Source organism: Aegilops tauschii, chromosome 5 (assembly GCF_002575655.3).
Source record: "Aegilops tauschii subsp. strangulata cultivar AL8/78 chromosome 5, Aet v6.0, whole genome shotgun sequence".
In the NCBI taxonomy this organism is placed as follows: Eukaryota; Viridiplantae; Streptophyta; class Magnoliopsida; order Poales; family Poaceae; genus Aegilops; species Aegilops tauschii.
The window spans coordinates 582,214,955-582,237,638 of record NC_053039.3 but is presented as its reverse complement, the minus strand read 5'-3'; the positions used below and the strand labels follow the sequence as shown (position 1 = coordinate 582,237,638).

Here is a 22,684-nt window from a genome sequence, read left to right as displayed (position 1 = left end):
GACACGTTGTGTGTGTGACAGAAGCGCCAATATAAATACTCTCATCTTCTCTAAGTTGGGATGATAAATAATTGGGATAATTACATGAAAATGCTACATAACCCTGTTTAACCACCAAGTATTTGTTTCGTAACTTGTTTTCCCACGTATTGTTATTGTAGATGCCTCCTGCAAGTGAAAGGGGATTTACTAGTTCTGGAAAAATGTATTTACTAGACGTTGGTCATTTTCCTCAGGAGCAACAAGCTTCATTAATAGAAAATAAAAAAATAATCAAACTGTTGAGCTGAACACTTTGTTTACAGAAATGTCAATTACTCTGAAGCCAAAGAAGAATATAAGAGATTATTGTGCTCCAGTGATGACCCAGAGCTCTCCCACGGCACATCCTACAAATTATGCAAAAGAGTATTCGATTGAATGTGATAGTATTATGTAATTCAAAAAACTATGCCTTTGCAGGTACCCGAGGAAGACCCTCAAGAACATCTTATGTTCTTTGATATTCTATGTGGAAGTTTTAAATTGACGGATGTGTCCTGAGAATTTGTTCTATTAAGAGTCTTTAGGTATTCTTTGAAATATGATGCTACAAATTGGTATAATCGATTACCCGAGGGAAGTATAACTAGCTGGCCTATGTGTGCTGGAACATTTATGGCTAAATTTCTTTCGGGCTCCAGGATTACTAAACTACGAAGAAATCTCACCCTATTCATTCAAGAAGATGGTGAAAGCCTGATAACCTACAAGTATAGGTGATCGTTTGTAGCTTTTTCTAGATAAATAAGAGTGTCAAACCCAACGGCGAGCTAGAGGTAGAATTTCTATTCTCTTCAAGTTCTGTCGTCCACCGATATAACTATATGCACACTAACGTTTGCCTTACCTAGACAAAAGATAAAACTAGTTTGTGAGAATAAAACTAGAAGTAATTTGCGAGATAATAAAAGTTAGTTTGTTGTTTATAGCTTTTAGAAAACAAGGATAAAGATTGTCCATAGGCAATTCAATATGACACACGTGATACTTATTATATGCAATGAGGGAGAGGCATACACTAAGATACTTTCCGTAATTGGATCACATGTTCTTATGATTGGAACTCTAGCAAGCATCCTCGAGTACTAAAGATTATGATTGGAACTCTAGCAAGCATCCTCGACTACTAATTATTATGATTGGAACTCAAGCAAGCATCCTCGACTAGTAAAGATGTAAAGTCCCCTTTGCTCCAATACGCAACAACCCTCTTACTCGGGTTTAGGTTGATGTTACCCCCGCAACCCACTATAACAGAATCATGAACATATTGCAACACCCTACAACGGTAATTCCCACACATGTGCGCATCATGGAGGGCACCATACGACAACACCATATTAACATACAACTCATATCAATCACTATCGTGGTACTAAGTCTAACAGTAAGAGTAGGGGGTACGTATGAGGAGGCAAGGTCCTAACTACGGCGAGATTGTACACACGAGTTTACGAGTTCAGGCCCCTCTCGGAGGAGGTAAAAGCCCTACGTCTCGGTGCCCTGAGGCTGTCGACTGGAATATGGTGTGTGTGTTATAGGGGTGCGAACCCTTGTGCCAGTGGAGGGGGTGGCTTATATAGAGTGCACCAGGACCCCAGACATCCCACGTTACACAGGGTTCAATGTACATTTAGACAGGGCGTTACTGGTAACGCTAGCTATAAAGTGCTATAAATGATCCTTAATACTACAGAGTGAACGCCTGACCGTTGCCATCCTGAGTGACTTTAGATCTTCTGCACTCCGAGTGGTTTCTTGTATGGTCGAGTGACTTCCTCTTGGTCGAATGGAATTGATATCCGAGTGGGGTAATTGGTTGAGTGGATTGCACTCCAAGGTTTCTTCAGTCGGAGTCCTTTGTTATAATTAGAATGTTCTTGACTCTAGGGTAGTGACCTTGGGTAGGGTATCTAGGTTAGGCCTATGACCCTAACCTAGGTCTATGGCATCGTCAATCACACCATACCACAGTTAATCTGTTGGAACAAAAGACTCTACTCAAACATCATAGCTAGGCAACACTTCATTGGATAATAATATGTGGCATAAAGCACCATGTTTAAGTAGAGAATACAAAGGGAAAAGAGAGGTCACACCGCTGCATGTGAATGACAAATTCCTGTTAACTTTCTAAATAGATATAAGTGAAGCAAGAGATTTTAATTCTTTCTACAAAAGACTAGGCCAGGCTCTAACAAATATAAGTGAAGCAAAAGAGCATTCTACAAATAACGGTGTCGCAAGTGTAGAGAATAGGGATCCAAACTTCAAAAGATATAAGTGAAGTACAAGAAGCATTCTATAAAGACACGGTTAAAATATATAAGTGAAGTGCAAAGAGTATTCTATAAATCAACCAAGGACTATCTCATGCTAGCATGGTGCATCACTAAAATAAAAATAAACAGCACACGACGCTCCAAGAATTTACGCATATCATGTGAACAAAACAAAAATTGAGATGTACCCACAATTGTTGAGGAATAAAGATATGATGCCTTCCGGGACATCCCCATCCTTAGATGCTCGAGTCTCCTTGAATGTTAACAAGGCACCCCAAGCTTGAAGTCTTGCCTCTCCTTATTCTTCCCATACCGCTGATGTATGAGTAGTTTACCATAGACCTAAGGGTCCATAGTGATTGGCTAGATGGATTCTTCTCTCTCTTTGATATTGAATACAATGTTCTCTTCGTACATCGATTCGATGTAATCTTCTTTTGCGATATGTTTGTTGGGATCCGATGAATCGTGGGTGTATGATTGGAATATTCATTGAAATTAATTGAGTATTTGCTGAACTTTATTATGCATGATTGTTGTATCTTTTTATTTATCTCCGATCTAACCGTTTGGTTTTGCCAACTAGATTGATTTATCTTCAGTGGGAGAGGTGCTTTGTAATGGGCTCAATCTCGTGATGTCCTCACCCAATGATAGCAAGCATAGGAGGCATGTATTGTATTGTTACTACTAAGGGTAACACGACAGGGTTCAATCATATTGCTTCATTTTATTCTGTCTACATTATGTCATCTTGCTTAAAGCATTACTCTATTTATCATGAACTTAATACCATAGATCCAGGCAAGAGTGGGTCGATTGGTGGAGTAATAGTACTGGATGCAGGGAGGAGTCGGTCTACTTGTCACGGACGTAATGCCTATATGCATTATCATTGCCATGAATATCGTCATAACTATGCGCTTTTCTATCAATTGTCCAACCGTAATTTATTTAGCCACTGTATGCTATTTATAAGAGGGAAGTCTCTCGTCAAATCTATGTCCCCGGGTCTGTTTTAATAATATTACTAAAACCAAAAATATCTTGCTGCAATTTTCTTTCTTTTATTTTACTTTTCAATTTATCTATCTACCTCTACCAGATTTAATCCTTGCAAGTAACGAGTTCAAGGGGATCGACAACCCTCTTGACCGCCTTTGGTGCAAGTATTTGCTGTTGTGTGTGCAGGTACTGTTTACTATGCGTTTCTATGCTTCTGCTATTGGCTCGATAACCATGGTTCTCACTGAGGGAAATAATATCCGCTACTATATTGTTTCATTATTCCTCTTTGGGGAAAATCCCAACGCAGCTCACATGTAGCAAGGAGATGGCCGGCGGTGGCTAAGTGATGCCTTCTCTGTTCAAGGAGGAGGACATGCCTGTGGCGAGGAGGGCCCCGGTGGCGAGTAGTGGAGCTGCGGCGCGGCGGGGCACGATTCAGGTGGTGTGGGCGGGAAGAAATGGGGTGTTTTGATTTGCAACCGTTTTTTTTTGTGAAAAATGAACAACGCAGGTGGGGGAAGTTGTGATGGGCGCGGCATAGCGCATGCCACACGAGATGGGGGACAAAGTAGTGTCGGGCGCGGCCCAACACCCACCACTACTACGACACTACTCCATTGACTCTTATATGTCACACAATTACAATTTTCTAAATCATTTGGACTTCAAAACATTTTTGGTGGTTAATACACACCACGCATAGTCCAATACTAAACTTTGACCACTTTTTGAGTTGGTCTTCTATTTTCGAGGCATTACTTGATTTTCGGCTGCTAAAAAGGGCCAAAGCTCTTTAGCTGGAAAGAACATGCAAACGAGCTCCAAAAGTGATGAAACTTGGCATGGTGTCTTCATTAGACCCCTGTAGGGTCGGATAAAATTTTGAGATCATTGCGGCAAAAAATCGATTCGCGTCGTGAACATAACACCCCCAAGTTTAAACTGAAACATGCCATGTGCCACACCCAAATCAAATTTTTCATTTGAAAATCAAACTTTTCACATAATTAATACACACCATCCACAGCCCAATGCACAAATTTGGCCACTTCCTAGGTTTAGTAAATACAATTTTCAAGTATTTTTCGGACTTACGATATATGTGACGAGCGGCCCTGAATTCCCGCCACTGCAACTTTTGGAATTTTGCGCGTGGTGCTGAAAGATACGTGTGGTAGGCATATTTATGGCCAGCCACTAGTTACTAATAATGCAGTGGCGGGCATTTCTGTAGCCCACGCCACTACTGTTTTTCAACCCGCGGGGAACTTTGGAAGATTTTGCTTGTGATGGGCACTCAATATTTCCTGCCGCTGTTATGCCTGAAGCAGTTACGGGTACCTTTTGTACCCGCCAGTACTATTTTTCAAAAATAGCAGTGGAGGATAATATATAGTGCCCGACACTCCTTTGATGCCATAAGCCTTTTCCCAGTAGTGCTCTTGTTGGCTGGGCTGCTTGGTTCTGTTGTGCACAATTTCTGTTTACGTGCGTCCACGTCTGGATCGTGTGTGCTTGCATCATTTTCATTGGGTTATCAGCTACTGGAGGTGGATCATCGTTGCTCTTTTTCTTTTTAAATTATCTCCATCTAGGCATATCTTTGATCTTGTGTGACTTATCTTTTTGCTGGTGTGTGATTCTTTGTGTGTGCATGTTCATGTTCATAGTGTGCATCTCAGTTATGTAGAGGCTAGGTATGTGCTTATTTTGTTTGTATCCACTTGATGCTACATTCCAAATCAATAAAAAGCACCCTTTATCGAAAAAAGGGAAATATTTTTATGCTGCTCAATGTTGGACAAATTTTTTATTTTAATTAATATTCGAACAATATATTATCATCTGATATGGCCACGCCATCCCATGACTATGAAAGCGAACCATGACTAGCGTCCCACCGCTCGCTTATTACCACATGGCCAGATATGAACGGACTCAGCGTTAAGTCGTACAGAGACCGCACAAACCCCCCTATCGCAGGCTACTCAACCATTACCATTACCATTCACTAAAACGAGCATAAGTTAAGTCCAATTAACAACTGCATGCCTCATACGGTGTCGCCACTATGTGCAGCTGGTTCTTTCTCCTTGAGCTTACGGTAGCGATCATTTCCATGTCCAGCTCACTTGGTTTCACTCCGGCGGGGAGGCTCCAATCAAAGTAGTAGAGAAGCCGTGCCACTATGAGCTCCAACACAGCCACCCCATAGTTATCGCCGGGGCAGTTCCTCCTCCCGCTACCGAACGGCAAATAGTCGAACCGCGATCCTTTGTAGGTAGCTGCGCCATTCTTGAACCTCTCTGGCCTGAACTCCTCTGGCTCATGCCAGTGCTCGGGGTTCCTGCCCAACGCCCAGGTATTTACCATAACCCTGGTACCCTTGGTGACCTCAAACCCGCCGACGTCGCAGGTCTCTCGACAGACACGGGGAAGCAGCAGCGGCACCACTGGATTTAGCCTCATGCTCTCCATGATTACCATCTTTGTGTAGTGCAGCTCCGCTACGTGTCCATCATGGTCTTGTGGGCTCTTATCATTGAACGTTCGTCGCACCTCATCCTGCGCCATGGTCATCACTTCCGGGTTCCTCATGAGCTCTGACATGACCCACTCGGCGGCTGATGATGTTGTCTCCGTGCCGGCCGTGAACATATCCTAAACATTTAAAGTAGACAACATGAGCAATACTAGTGAACTAGAAAATTCAGACCATGCATGCATATCATCACTTAATTACCATTATGATTGCCTTGATGTTATCCAGTTCCATCGGGAAGTCAAGCTCCCCCTCGTCCCGGATCCTAAGCAAAACGCTTAGAAGGTGATCACCTGGCCGCATCTCCGACTGAGAGATGATGTTGTCCAGGACCTTCTCCTGCTGCCGGCGGGCTCGCCATAGCCGGCCTCTCAGCCCGGTGAGCACGTCGACGAACCACAGCGACGGGAAGACGTCTCCGACGCAGAGCCCGGCGCTGAGTTTCAGCCCCGCATCCATGGCCGACACAAACTGCTGCTGGAGCTCGGAGCTGCACTTGTCCCCAAACGCCGTCTTCGATGTTACTGAGTACGAGCACGCCACCAACAGCCTGCCGAGGTTAAACGGCTTGCCACCCCGGCCGGCCTCGCCAACGTTCCTAACAAGGGACATGGTCTCGCTGTCCCTCTCCGGCGAAAACTGCCTCACCTTCCGGTCGCTCAGGAGCTCCACCGTGCAGATCTTGCGCAGCGTCCGCCAGTATGCGCCGTATGGCGCGAAGGCGACGTCGAGATTTCCGTAGAGGGTGATCTCGGTGACCAGAATGCTCGGCCGGGACGCGAATGTGAGATCCTTGTCCCGGAGCACTTCCTGGGCTGCCGCTGGCGAGGAGACCACCACCGCGTCGATCTGGCCCAGCCGAAGGTACATAACCGGCCCGTGCTTCTCGGCCAGGTCCCGGAGGACGACCGGCAGCTTCGTCGTGAGGATCTGGTGCAGGTTTCCGATCAAGGGTAGACTCCATGGGCCAGGAGGCCGCCGCTTCTTACAACTTGCTAATAATTTGCGGCTAAGCAAGGAAACTATTATCACGTACACTGAGATGAGTAAAACGAAGGAGAGGCTGGCTCCGCTCAGCTCCATGCGGATGGTTTGCAGTTTTGCTTGCTAAGAATAGCATCAATGAGAGCGGCCTTTTATAAGCCTTGGGATGTCAGAGTATGCATAGGATCCTCTACAACACCTCCCAGGTGTCACCTCAAGTACAAATTGTAGTTTCGCGGTGGATGTATGAAACGTATTCTCATAAAAAAATATTTTAAGGGAAAATCGTGCTCAACCTACCGGTCTTTTCTCTTACGTCTGCCGCGTCCTGCGCCTGCCACATGTCTTGAACTCTTGATAGGGCCCACGCACCACATCTCTCCTTCATCGTTATCTCTCCGAAACCGCTAGCAACAAATGTGTTTTAGTAGCCTACTCCCATTATTGCAGCTGGTTATCTGTTTAAGAAAATGGTTTGTTGCAGACCGACTACAAGGTAGGCTCGAGCATGGTTGGGCTCGAGGGAACGACGACACTACTCCATCGGCGATGGCCTCCCCAACCATGGTGGAGTGATCGGGGTGGCCGGGCCTGAGCTGTGGCCGTCGAAGCCGCCTGGGTACCGGCAGCGAACAACCTCGTCCGGTGAACCTAGGAGGAACTACGACCTTGTGTCACAACGCGGACGGTCACTAGTAGAAAAAGAGGCTTTCATAGGCCCCCATTAGTCCCCAAAATAATCAAACCGCGACTAAAGGGGTCTTTAGTCGCGGTTCGGGAGGAGGCCCGCGACCAACTATCTAGGCCCAGCGCGCGCTGGCGGACGGGAGGGGCTTAAGTCCCGGTTGGCCTGGCCAACCGGGACTAAAGGTCCTCAGGCTGGCCCGAAGGCCTTTAGTCGCGGTTGGCTAGGCCAACCGAGACTAAAGGTTAGACCTTTAGTCCCGGTTGGTCTGGCCAACCGCGACTAAAGGGATTTGAGGCCTCATTTTCAAACTCTACACACACACACACAAACACACACCCCCCCTTGGATCGCCTTTTCAGTTTTAGAAAAAACAAAAAAAATGATGGAAATGTCAAAAAAATAAAATAAAATAAGTTTCCCATGTGATATGTGGTCTAGTTGTTGGGAAAATTAACAAATATGAATTTCGACTTTATTTGCAAAATCTCTCTGGAAATTCTTAAAATGGGCATAACTTTTGCATACTAACTCGGATGAAAAAGTTTTTTATATGAAAAATCATCTACTCGAAAAGTTACATCCGAATTTAACTGGGGGAACCCCGTTAAACATTTTCTAAATCCTCAAAATCCTAACAGAAAAAAAGATACGGGGCTTTTAAGATCTGGAGAGGCAAAAAAATTCAAAAAATTTCAAATTATGGTCAAACTGTGGTCAAACAATGGTCAAACTAATTATTCTAAAATATTAGTGTTACTAAATAATTATTTCATTTTTTTAAATTTTGGTCAAATCTGGTCAAACTGTGGTCAAACTGTGGTAAAACAATGGTCAAACTAATTATTCCAGAAATATTAGTGTTACTAAATAATTATTGTTTTTTAAAACAATAGCTTCAAACTCAAACAGTGAAATGTGTCACTTCATGCTCAAGCTAAATTCCTGAGGGTTAATAGAATTGACATCCTACTATTGTCAGGAAAACAACAAGTGCAGACTTGGAAACGAGGGAGAATAGAACCCGGAAGTTAAGCGTGCTCAGGCTGGAGTAGTGTGAGGATGGGTGACCGTCTGGGAAGTTAGATGATTTGGAATGATGAGGGATGATTAGAGATTAGAGGATAAATTGAGCAGTGATGAGGGGTGGTGATTAGAGATTAGAGGTTAAAATAATTCAGAAATTTGAAAATAAAAAAAATTCGCAAAAAAACCAGGTTTAAACCTGCGGAGGAGGCCTTTAGTCCCGGTTAGCCACGAGAACCGGGACTAAAGGACGGGCCTTAGTTTATCAAAAGCTTAGTTTAAATATGGTCTATGAATTACATCATAAAAGGCAATGTGATAAAGCATCAATATAATAAAAATAATAGAGAATTAAAAATTGTAACTTGAAACAAGAACTACAAATTTAAAGCAATAATAAAGAGCCGCCCGGGTTAATAAAACTGAGAAAATTAACTCGGAAAGAAATTTTTTGGAAGCTCCGTTGCGGGATTCAGACCTAACCATTCAAGGAGAAGCAGTGGGAACGACAGAACCTATGATTCCATAGGATTTTATTGAAAAAAATCCTAACACTTCATTGGGTGGGATGGCGGAACAAACAAAAAAAATTGTCTTATTTGGTAAGTTTATAAATTAACAAATAAGACAGGAAAGAGTAAATATTCGCCCGCGAAATTCTTATTGAATTAGAATACTTTACCGCGATTCAATAAGAGTAAAAATAAGGATTTTTTTAAGAAGGATTACATTATCTATAAATATAGAATTTAGATAAATATACACACACATCTGGATATATTCTAGATCTTCTTTTTTGACTATATATTATATTTTTCTGTTTTAACAAATTCAATATAAAAAAACCGAACTTTTTCTATTATCTATTAATGTGTATCTATCCGTACCGTAATATTTTTGAATATTATGAATTAGAGAAATTTACATGCTTTCTCATTCCATTCGCGAGGAGCTGGATGAGAAGAAACTCTCATGTCCAGTTTTGCAGTAGAGATGGAACTAAGAAAGAGAACCATCGACTATAACCCCAAAAGAACCAGATTTCGCAAACAACATAGAGGAAGAATGAAAGGGAAATCCTGCCGAGGCAATCGTATTTGTTTTGGTAGATATGCTCTTCAAGCACTTGAACCCGCTTGGATCACGGCGAGACAGATAGAAGCAGGACGAAGAGCAATAACACGATATGCACGTCGTGGTGGAAAAATATGGGTACGTATATTTCCCGACAAACCGGTTACACTAAGACCCACGGAAACACGTATGGGCTCGGGAAAGGGGTCCCCCGAATATTGGGTATCCGTTGTTAAACCTGGTCGTATACTTTATGAAATGGGGGGAGTATCTGAAACTGTAGCTAGAGCAGCTATCTCCATAGCTGCCAGTAAAATGCCCATACGAAGTCAATTTATTCGATTAGAGATATAGAACCCTAAAAGGGGTATGGAAGATAAAAAAAATGCCCGGTTTTTCTTTCTGGAAAGACAATATTTCTTTCATCCTTTTGCATTGAAATAACAAATTGAAATCAAAATAAAAAATAATATGATTCAACCTCAGACCCTTTTAAATGTAGCAGATAATAGTGGAGCTCGAAAATTGATGTGTATTCGAGTCATAGGAGCTGCTGGTAATCAGCGATATGCTCGTATTGGTGATGTTATTGTTGCTGTAATCAAAGACGCATTGCCCCAAATGCCTCTAGAAAGATCCGAAGTAATTCGAGCTGTAATTGTACGTACATGTAAAGAGTTCAAATGCGAAGACGGTATAATAATCCGCTATGATGACAATGCTGCGGTTATAATTGATCCAAAAGGCAATCCAAAAGGAACTCGAGTTTTTGGCGCGATTGCCGAGGAATTGAGAGAATTGAATTTTACCAAAATAGTTTCATTAGCTCCTGAAGTATTATAAATACTAGTAGGCGAAATTGAGACCAAAGAATTAATTTAGTAGATTGTGTTTTACGTATATGTTTTAAAATCCAAAATGAAAAAAAAAGAAAACATGTTGATTATAGAAAAATTAGGAGGAACCTAGAATTAGAGTCTTATGGGCAAGGACACTATTGCTGATTTACTAACCTCTATAAGAAATGCGGACATGAATAAAAAAGGAACAGTTCGAGTAGTATCTACAAATATTACCGAAAACATTGTTAAAATACTTCTACGAGAGGGTTTTATTGAAAGTGTTCGGAAACATCAGGAACGTAACAGATATTTCTTGGTTTCAACTTTGCGACATCAAAAGAGAAAGACTAGAAAAGGAATATATAGAACAAGAACCTTTTTAAAGCGTATCAGCCGACCCGGCTTACGAATTTATACCAACTATCAAGGAATTCCTAAAGTTTTGGGTGGAATGGGAATTGCTATTCTTTCTACTTCTCGAGGAATAATGACAGATCGAGAAGCTCGACTAAACAGAATTGGGGGAGAAGTCTTATGTTATATATGGTAATCGCCCCGCCTATAGTGCTCGAATTCTATCTCGCCCTTCCTATTTTTAAAATAAAAATAGAAAAATAGGAGAAAAAAAATATGACAGAAAAAAAAAATAGGAGAGAAAAAAAAACCCGAGAGAAGCAAAAGTAACTTTCAAAGGTTTAGTTACGGAAGCCCTACCCAATGGAATGTTCCGCGTTCGGCTAGAGAATGACACCATCATCCTAGGCTATATTTCAGGAAAGATACGGTCTAGTTCTATACGAATACTGATGGGGGATAGGGTCAAAATTGAAGTAAGTCGTTATGATTCAAGCAAGGGACGTATAATTTATAGACTTCCCCATAAGGATTCGAAGCGTATCGAAGACTCGAAGGATAGCGAAGATTTGAAGGATAGCGAAGATTTGAAGGATACCAAAGATTCAAAGGATTAGGTTTTTCTTTTTTTTCTAGGGTAATAAATTCTAAGTTCTAAAATTCAAGCGAAGAGACTTATTTTTTCCAAAAGATTAGATTCATAGTTTAAAAAAGGATACGGAAATATGAAAATAAGAGCTTCCGTTCGTAAAATTTGTACAAAATGTCGACTGATTCGTAGGCGTGGACGAATTAGAGTCATTTGCTCTAATCCGAAGCATAAACAAAGACAGGGGTAATCTTTCGAAAAAGAACTTTACTTTCTAAAAAGTAAAAAAAAGTACCCGCGGAAATGTTCCAATTCCAAATAAAATAATTTCATTTAAAATAATTAAAGTAAAGGGTTTATTTTACCCTGAAACGGATATCTTTGTATCTTTTTTTCTTTTTTTATTTCTAACTCATATTTATGAGATAATAAAATATGGCAAAAGCTATACCAAAAATTGGTTCACGTAAGAAAGTGCGTATTGGTTTACGTAGGAATGCACGTTTTAGTTTACAGAAGAGTGCACGTAGAATAACAAAAGGGGTTATTCATGTTCAAGCTAGTTTCAACAATACCATTATAACTGTTACAGACCCACAAGGTCGGGTGGTTTTTTGGTCCTCGGCCGGTACTTGTGGATTCAAAAGCTCAAGAAAAGCATCACCCTATGCTGGTCAAAGAACAGCAGTAGATGCTATTCGTACAGTAGGTTTGCAACGAGCAGAAGTTATGGTAAAGGGCGCTGGTAGTGGAAGAGATGCCGCATTACGAGCCATTGCTAAAAGTGGTGTGCGATTAAGTTGTATACGCGATGTAACACCTATGCCGCATAATGGATGTCGACCGCCTAAAAAAAGACGTCTGTAAAAGAATTAACCCGCTTTCAACTTTCATTTCAAGAGAAATAAACGATTCAATGATAAAATAATAATACTAGTCTATTATGGTTCGAGAGGAGGTAGCAGGATCCACTCAAACACTACAGTGGAAGTGTGTTGAATCAAGAGTAGATAGTAAGCGCCTTTATTATGGTCGTTTCATTCTGTCCCCGCTTAGAAAAGGTCAAGCGGACACCGTCGGTATTGCCTTGCGAAGAGCTTTACTTGGAGAAATAGAAGGAACATGTATCACACGTGCAAAATTTGGGAGCGTGCCGCACGAGTATTCTACAATAGCAGGTATTGAAGAATCCGTACAAGAAATTTTACTAAATTTGGAAGAAATTGTATTGAGAAGTAATCTCTATGGAGTTAGAGACGCATCCATTTGCGTCAAAGGTCCTAGATACATAACTGCTCAAGATATCATCTTACCGCCTTCCGTAGAAATCGTTGATACGGCACAACCTATAGCTAACTTGACAGAGCCCATTGATTTCTGTATTGATTTACAGATCAAGAGAGATCGTGGATATCAGACAGAACTCAGAAAGAACTATCAAGATGGAAGTTATCCTATAGATGCTGTATCCATGCCTGTTCGAAATGTGAATTATAGTATTTTTTCTTGTGGGAATGGAAATGAAAAACACGAGATACTTTTTCTAGAAATATGGACTAATGGAAGTTTAACCCCTAAGGAAGCACTTTATGAGGCTTCTCGTAATTTGATTGATTTATTTCTTCCTTTTCTACACGCGGAGGAAGAGGGCGCTAGTTTCGAAGAAAATAAAAACAGGTTTACTCCACCCCTTTTTACTTTTCAAAAAAGATTAACTAATCTAAAGAAAAACAAAAAAGGAATTCCATTGAATTCTATTTTTATTGATCAATTAGAATTGACTTCTAGAACGTATAATTGTCTAAAAAGGGCCAATATACATACACTATTGGACCTTTTGAGTAAGACTGAAGAAGATCTTCTGAGAATTGACAGTTTTCGTATGGAAGATAGAAAACATATATGGGACACTCTAGAGAAGCATCTCCCAATTGATTTACTTAAGAATAAACTCTCGTTTTAAATCCATTGCAATTTTTTTTCTTCTTCTTTTTCGAGTTAGAATAAAAAGAAAACAATTTAGCATCTTTGGTACAATCTATATTTTCGCGAAATGGATCATAATAAAATGGATTTTAGGTATCTAGGGAAGATTCACTTGGAAGTAACTATTTCCTAGATACCTATGGTACTTCACGGTTGAATGAATCAAAAAATATCTAAAAAAGACCTAAAGTTAATGATTTATCAATGGGTAATGTTGCTCCAATACCTAACCAAAGAGCTACTACAGTACCGATTAAAAAAACGGTCGTAGCTACTGGGCGGCGAAATGGATTTTGGAATTTATTGACATTCTCTAGAAAAGGTACTGTCAATAAGCCTGTTGGAACAGAAACCATTAAAAGAACGCCCAATAACTTATTGGGTACCGTACGGAGTATTTGAAACACGGGAAAGAAGTACCACTCGGGTAATATTTCCAGAGGAGTTGCAAACGGATCTGCCGGTTCACCAATCATTGATGGCTCGAGAACCGCTAAACCTACATTACATGCAATAGTACCTAGAATTACTACTGGAAAAATATATAAAAGATCGTTGGGCCATGCGGGTTCCCCGTAATAATTATGTCCCATCCCTTTAGCTAATTTAGCTCTTAATACAGGATCATTTAAGTCTGGTTTCTTTGTTATTGGGATAGGTGAACTCTTTAGGATCCATCCCCCAAAGGAACCGGACATGAGAATTTATCATCATCCGGCTCGAGCAAGAGTGAAAGAAATAAGACCGCGGAAGATCCTTAATAGAATTAAGGTTTATAATGACTCAATGACTCTAGGCAAGAAAAGCTTTATCAGATTCTCTTTTCCGAAGTTGCACCTACAACTACTCATTTAAAATAATCCTATTCTTATGGGTAAATGCTCAATATCCAAGTGGGCTTGCAAATTTGATCATGATCAATTGGTTTGTGGATTGTCTCATGTCTCTTGATTAGTTGGTATTTATCCCCTCAATATCGCAAGTTTCTTACCTCCAAACAAAATATTTACTTGTTACTAATAAAAAATCAAAAAGTTTAGCCTACATTCTTCCTTAGATCCCTTCTTTTACTCCGATAGTATTGCGGATCACAATCGATGCAAAGAAAATGAATGCATTTCCATACTATAATAAAAAGGTAAGTGTAATAAATAGAGAACTGGATCATGTCACATGACTTATTCCATTTCTACTCTATGGGATCTTACGGAGCCTGTTCATGGATGACATGGTTGCGGTATGATCATAGAAGATATTCTCCTCAAGTGACCCAGCCTATCCTTCCTAGGTAGGGGACTTACATGTTGATTGGCTGCGGAGACACCTTTGGTTGTGAATTCTAATGTGGCAGATCCAATTCTTTATCTGCATGGCCAAATCAATAACTCAAGTCACACACTCCCATAATCCGCCTTTTTTCTTTCGTAAAATTAACTTCAACTATTTGTATTGTATAAAAATACTTTGGAGTTGAAGAGAAGTATCCAAATGACATGTGTTATTTTACAATAACCCATGCTTGTAGCAATGAAATACCAAAACCTACCCGATATGATATATGATAATTATAATTCTCTATGATATGCCTTCCCTATAAAGGACCCGAAATACCTTGCTTACGTATCATTGGAAAGTGCATTAACATAAATACGGTAGTAAGCAGAGGCAGTACAAAGGTATGTAAACTATAAAAACGAGTCAAAGTGGATTGGCCCACACTAGCACTTCCGCGTAATAACTCCACTAAAGGCGATCCTATTACCGGAATGGCGTCAGGTACACCTGTCACAATTTTGACTGCCCAATAGCCAATTTGATCCCAAGGCAAAGAATAACCAGTTACACCAAATGATGCAGTCAAAACAGCCAAAACCACACCTGTGACCCAAGTTAATTCACGGGGTTTTTTAAATCCCCCTGTGATATACACACGAAATACATGCAGGATCATCATTAAAACCATCATACTTGCTGACCATCGATGAACTGATCGGATTAACCAACCAAAGTTGGCCTCGGTCATTATGTATTGAACCGAGGAAAAAGCCTCTGTAACGGTTGGTCGGTAGTAAAAAGTCATAGCAAAACCGGTAGTGACTTGTACTAGAAAACAAGTAAGTGTAATTCCCCCTAAACAATAAAATATGTTGACATGGGGAGGAACATATTTACTAGTTATATCATCTGCAATTGCCTGAATCTCAAGACGTTCCTCAAACCAATCATATACTTTATTGAGATAGGTAACTAACCCGAAGTCCCCCTCTAAGAGCCGTATATGAAAATTTCATCTCGTACGGCTCAAGCAGAAACACAAAAAATTTCAACGAATATTAGAAAAAAGGTTCAAAACTTCATCAGCCACTGAATTGCGTCGATTTGCCTTGAAGATATCAAATAAGAAAAATCCGGAATATCTTCTTTGTGATGATAATGCCAAAAAATCTCAAGTTGGCGCGTCTTTCTTTCTTCCTTTCCCTTATGTTGGTCATTAGAGGCTTCTTGACTTTTCTCTTCCCTATAAAGGATTTGTTTTTTTATGCGTAATATAGAAATTATCTTGTTGAGATCCTATGAATCAGTTCAATTAAAACCTTAGATTCATACTAGAGCCACGATGATTTAGTCTCAAGCTAAACAAAAGGCAAGGGTTCTTCGAATAAGAACCGCTTGAAAATCATTTATTGAATCAGTGTAATGACTCGACAAAATCGAGAGAAAAAAAGTTGTCTTTTGGGCAAACAAAATTGGAAGGAAGACAATTTCTTTTTTATTTTTATTTAAGAACTACTTGAATTTTTCAGTCTGGTTGCGAGGTCTTAATAGTGAGTATGAATCATAGTTCCATTTTTTTTGATCCACTCTATCTATTTCGTGTTCCAGATACTAGAATAAATAATATCTGACGAATTAGAATCATCTTGATAGAGATAACAGGCCCTTTCTATGTATTATCAATAGGATCAATTCTAACAAGTCACACACTCATATTCCAGAGATACCGAAACAAAAAAATTCCGCGGTCGAACTACCATAATATCTAGAAATGTAGATCTTAAACTAGAAAGGCTTTTGTGGATGGAAAAACTCTAACTTCCTAGTTTTAGTTAGTAGAAACCTAATTGGTTAAAATTCCGTCCAGTAAAACGGAAGAATTATAAATTTCTAAAATGATAGATAGGAATATAGCGAATAAAGCCATTGCGATCCCCATAAAAGGAGTAGTCCCCCAACCCGGGGCGACTTTCCCATATTCCGAATTCAAGCGTTTCAGTAAACTACCTGCACCAGTTCGTTTTGGCCTAGGTTTAGAACTATCTTCAACGGTTTGTGTAGCCATAAATTCTATTTAATCATTGGTGTTGACTCTGTATACTATTCCGTTGTAGTTGTAAATACACGATCTTTTCGTAGATCCATTGTAATCTTGAAATTCTATAAAAATGGAAACAACAACTTTAGTCGCCATCTCCATATCTGGTTTACTTGTAAGCTTTACTGGGTATGCCTTATATACCGCGTTTGGGCAACCCTATCAACAATTAAGAGATCCATTCGAAGAACACGGAGACTAATTTAAGTAAGAAGTCTCCCAGATAGGGGGACTTCTTACTTAAATGAAATTATTTTATTCTTTTAGTTGGAGTTGGTGGAACCTTAGGTGGTTCTCGGAAGAAGATAGAGAAAAAAATTATCCCTAAAGTCGAAACTAAAAGGAACGTATAAACCAATGCTTCCATAGATTCGATCCTGGTTTATTTACAATTATAACTTCCACACCTATTCATTTGTCATTTGGGAGAATTTCCCATATAAAGAAAGAAAAAGAGTCAAAGAAAGGATGGGAGATGTTTCCCATGTCAAATCAAAAAAGAGAGGTGAAAGATACTATAACAATGTGTATCAGACTGCCTGTTTCCTTGTAGTTGGATCTCCCACTTTTTGGAATGTTCCAAATTCCACTTGAGCATCCAAATCTGGATCAATACCAGCAAAAACATCTCGGAACAATGTTCTAGCGCCATGCCAAATGTGTCCGAAAAAGAAGAGCAAAGCAAAGGTAGCATGACCAAAAGTGAACCAACCCCTTGGACTGCTGCGAAAAACACCATCAGATTTCAAAGTAGCCCGGTCTAATTCAAAAATTTCCCCTAATTGAGAACGCCTCGCATATTTTTTTACAGTAGCAGGATCAGAATAACTTACTCCATTAAGTTCGCCACCATAGAACTCCACCGTTACACCTACTTGTTCAACACTATATTTGGATTCTGCTCTTCTAAAAGGAACGTCTGCTCTAACAATTCCCTCCTCATCTACCAAAACAACCGGAAATTTTTCAAAAAAAGTAGGCATACGGCGTACAAAAAGCTCACGTCCTTCTTTATCTCTAAAGACGGGATTTCCTAACCATCCAACAGCTATTCCATCCCCATTGTCCATTGAGCCTGCTCTGAATAATCCCCCTTTTGCCGGATTATTACCAATATAATCATAAAAGGCTAATTTTTCGGGAATTTTAGACCAAGCTTCTGATAAACTAAGATCCTTTAGTCCCGGTTAGCCACGAGAACCGGGACTAAAGGACGGGCCTTTAGTCCCGGTTAGCCACAAGAACCGGGACTAAAACCTTTAGTCGCGGTTTGTAAGAGGCGCGACTAAAAGGGAGGGGTCTTTAGTCGCGCATATTTAGTCCCGGTTGCACAGCCGGGACAAAAGGCCTTTGCGAACCGGGACTAAAGGCCTTTTTTAGTCCCGGTTGCATGCTTTGTTGTGGCGCAAGTCTGGCAGGAGGTTCCCGTCGCCGGCATCGAAGTGGATGCTGGTGAGTGCCGTGACATCGCTGGCTTGACGCAGCGGAAGCCGCGCGCGCGTCTGTCCACGCCTTGCGGCCAGACACCAACGAATTTCTGAAATAACGCCAGAGTTAAAAAAACGGCAACGACAACAAAGGTAGAGCTGCTGCAGCAACATCTTTTATTACAAAAACAATCTGCAATATCATCCATGTTGTAGAAGTCCCTTACGCGACAACCTCTACGCCGCGAAGCTGAAAAAATATTCTGCAACATAACCTTTATTGCAAATTCTTATTTGCAACATGAACTCTCTTGCAAAATGTTCCGCACCACTGCCTTTATTGCAATTGTGAAGATGAGGTTGGGTCGTTGGATGGCGTCTGATCTAATGGCTGTCGAGGTGGAGGATTCGTCAGATCTAATGACTGCCGAGGCAGAGGATTTTTTGAAAGATGCGCGGGCTGACACGTAGCACGGCCCTTATTTTAAGCCCATTCTGGTAAACTATTACAATCGGCTTAAAACGAAAGACTAGTTCAAAAGATTATTTCCATGAGATGTAAATAAAACGGATTTTCAATATTCAATGGAAGCAGATTTTTACTATGTTGATTCTTTTTAGAGTAAGTTGGTTCCTTGTTTATTCCGTTTTTTTCTTTTCTACACAAGCATTTCACCTAGACATCAAATAGTCTGTTTATCTGAAAAGAAAACACAGTTTATCAGTAGGCTGTTTCTCTAAAAAAAACCAATTTGGAGAGACCAAACCCGCATGCACATCCCGTCCCCTAATCTCAATTAAACGGAAAAACATCGCCGCCGGCCGCATCACGGTTACGAAAAAGTTTTAATCTTTACATGTCTGATTACAATTTGGATCTTCTCTCTCTCTCTCTCTCTCTCTCTCTCTCTCTCTCTCTCTCTCTCTTCGCTACCTCCACCTCCCCATCTTGGACATGTTAGCGTTTTTAGTTTATAAACAATCTGTAGAAATTATGTAAATTATAGTAATAATAGTATAAATAATGTTCAATGATTCCAATGTTTTAAATATTTAATATACGAATAAAATAACTTATTTAGATAAATATTGATTAGTTTTTAAAATCATATAAATAAAATAGTGTTCTTTATTTTTAAAAAGTAATGAAATTAAATTTGTTACTGCTAGTCACGCACAAGACTCTGCGCCACAAACTAGTTGTGTTTGTAATCCCGGTAAAATAGCCACGGTAAAAATAGTATTAGAGTTAAATATATTACTATGTGACATGCACATTCTAGAAACCATGGTAAAATCGGTGGCAAATATGGTAATGGAATTACCATTGCGAATATAGTAATGGAATTACCACAAGTTGAAAACATGGTAATGGAATTAACATCCTTAGTTCCTGCAAACCAACCTTTCTTCTAATCATTGTAAAATAGCTGGCAAATATGGTAATGGAATTACTACAAGTTGCAAATATAGTAATGGAATGACCACATGATGTAAATCAAACATACGATTCTTCTCTGCAAGTATATTAATTATCTTAATTGTAAATTACAATGTGTAAAATCTAAATTAATTATATAAAGATTGGAACAAATATCTGATTCTTTTCTAATTCAAAAGTATGTTGTTTGAGAATTTTCTTGCATAATTTAGAAATATTCATAAATAGGAAACACAATTACTTCAAATGTTTTTATAAATATTCTTGTCTAGCTATATTTCAATTATACCATGTTATGAATATATGGCATGAGTGCATATTAATATAAAAATTGTATTAATATTTTCTTATAATTTAAATACATGCCACCAGTTTTTTGTATTTACTAAAATAAAATATTTACTAACACTAGGTTCGGATGTCTGAATTAGACCCGTCCTATTGGATTTGGTATTCGCTGGCTAGCAATTCAGGTGTTAGAATGCTTACCGACACGAGCGGACTGAAACCTACCTGATACCGAGCGGAATTTGCATCCCCGTCGGCTACCCTCCCGCGATACAAGTTAATTGCATGGAACTACTACACTTCGGCAGGCTGTAACGGCTTGGTACCATTAGTCACTTTTTTTACAAGTCCCTAGTTGTTGCAAAACAGTCTAACCACCGTATAACAACGTATTGACAGTGTATCAGACCGCGCGGCCCTACCTTTTAGGTGACACGCTGGCCAACCGGTGGGTACCACTCTGCTAAATAGGACGATGACGTCTGGTCGGTGTAAAAGGTTGGGCTGGGTCGAACCGAGGCGCCCAGCTCACTCTTGCACTCCACTCTCCGCGCAGTCTGCCGCCCACCACGCTGTCGTCCTCCATCGTTGGTGCGCCATGTTGTACGAGGATGAGAGCAACGAGCATTACTCCAGCCTGCAGTGCATCAGCTCGTCCGACGACGGCATGCAGTTCTAGGTCAGTGGTAGAGCTAGGGTTAGGTTTAGGGTTAGTGATTTGGGGATTGGATTTTTGATTTGGCGGTTATTGTTTCTTTTGCTCCTGTAGATTCCTGCTAGAATTGTAGACCAAGACTACATAGGCATTGAGACGGGACCCAGGTTCTTTGCGAGCACCCCCGGCTGCCAGCTGAGCATCGTGTAGATTTTGAAGGATTTTAGACGGGCAGGGAGTTTCTAGTTTGTGCTCAGCAAATAAGAATCATGCACATTTTGTGTTCTTTGTACTAAAATTGGTACTAGTTAGTCTAGGCACTGTCCTAGCAAGATTGTAGCTGCCTCTATTTAGTCATTTAGTAGTAGTGATGATGGTCATTGTTTAGTCATTTAGTACTAGCTTGTATTAAAATTGATGCTCACTAGACTAGGTTGTGTCGGCATGTGCTCATGCACTTTTTGTATAGTTAATTTGGCCATAAGATGCTAATATTTATTTTGGCAGGAGCTTAGTTAGCAGTGCAGAAGCTCATTGTTTAATTGAGGCATACATGTTGTTCAAAGTTCAGTTTTAATTGGCCAGGAGCTTCATGCCCTCTGTTCTTTATTGTTTATTGTAGTATTTGATGGAATTGATGTTTGCATCATTTGTCCCGGAGCTTAGGTTGAAGTGCGAATTATCATTGTTTAGTTGGGCAACTAGGTGATTGTTTAGTGCATACGCTATGTTGTTTCTTAATATTTAAAATTTGACATGTGTCGATTAGAATTCAGTTAGAGATTAATAATAAAAGTGTTGGTTCTAATGCATGTCTTTTTTATATTGCAGGAAGGTCAGAATTGTGGTTTTGTTGGATAGATTGATCCAGAGTGACCTCCCACAATGCAAAATGCATTGTAGAAGCTTTGGGAAATGTATGAAGACAACACGAGTGATAGGAGGAAGGATAACCTGGAGAGTTCCCTTACTATTCAGCATCTTACAGAAGAGAAAAAGAATCTGGAGGCCAACTATGACAAACTACGTTCAGATACGCCAGCATGATTACCCTTTGCCCAAGGTTTACCGATATCGCGGGGCTATAGAACACCACCAGTCACTAGTAGACAAGAGGACTTTGGTTCAGGCCGGGTCAGCCCATTAGTCCCGGTTCAGTCCAAAACCGGGACCAATGGGGGCACTGGTCCCGGTTCGTGAGGCTAGGGGCATGCCGGGCCTCGTGGGGCATTGGTCCCGGTTCGTCTGGCCCCTTTGGTCCCGGTTGGTGGGACGAACCGGGCCAATGGGCGTCGCTCCTGGCCCACCACCATTGGTCCCGGTTGGTGGCTTGAACCGGGACTACAGGCTGCCCTTTAGTCCCGGTTCATGGCACGAACCGGGACCAATGAGGTGCCTATATATACCCCTCGCCCGCGAGCAGAGCACTCAAGTGCTCTGTTTTTCTTGGCCGGCGAGGGGAGGGCTTTGTGGTGCTCTAGCTCACCTCCTATGCACATGAGGTGTTCGATGAAATGCCCAAGCCACACTAGTTAAGCTTTCTCCTCTCGAAGCTCGGCCTCAAAGCTCCATTTTCCTCGAGATTTTTCTAGGTTTAGCGGCCTGTCATGTCCCATTCCCGTCTTCACCGCCGTCGATCGCCCGCGCCGATCTCGTCGCCGGCACCACCGTGGTGAGCCTCTTGTTCTTATCTTCTTTCTGAAAGAAAAAAATTCTTACTTTAGATAGATACTTGTCTAATTTTCTTACTATTGTATTGCTTGTTACTATATAGTGCGATGGTTTTGGTATCCGCCCCCGTCGGCTCTCGTCCTGTCTATGATTCAGATGTGGTATATATTATCTTTATAACTATTGGTTCGTTTATTGTTGATGAAAATTATGCCGACCAACGTGACATAGATTTTATTTATCTAGGAGGTATGTGAACTGGAAATTCCAACCGACCCTATTGTCGAGAGGTTAAATTTAGTTGAAGAAGAAAACAATTTCTTGAAGGAAAAAATAAAAAAAATTGAGGAGGAGAAGATGATATTGGAGTTGCATGTTGCGGATGTCGTCGATGATCACAAGATCAAGATGG

General features: G+C 40.6%; 1 protein-coding gene and 1 pseudogene across 1 annotated transcript; both read right to left on the bottom strand.

Annotated features, from left to right (window-relative positions):
* LOC141023235 (uncharacterized) overlaps nt 1-22,684 on the bottom strand; it is a 142,136-nt pseudogene that overhangs the window by 71,142 nt on the left and 48,310 nt on the right.
* Nucleotides 5,265-6,981, bottom strand: LOC109734305 (cytochrome P450 99A2). Its single transcript, XM_020293514.4, has 2 exons — nt 6,079-6,981; nt 5,265-5,996 (listed from the first exon to the last, which is right to left on the bottom strand). Exons 1-2 carry the CDS (start codon nt 6,958-6,960, stop codon nt 5,373-5,375), a joined length of 1,506 nt encoding a protein of 501 aa, XP_020149103.1. The 5' UTR covers nt 6,961-6,981; the 3' UTR covers nt 5,265-5,372.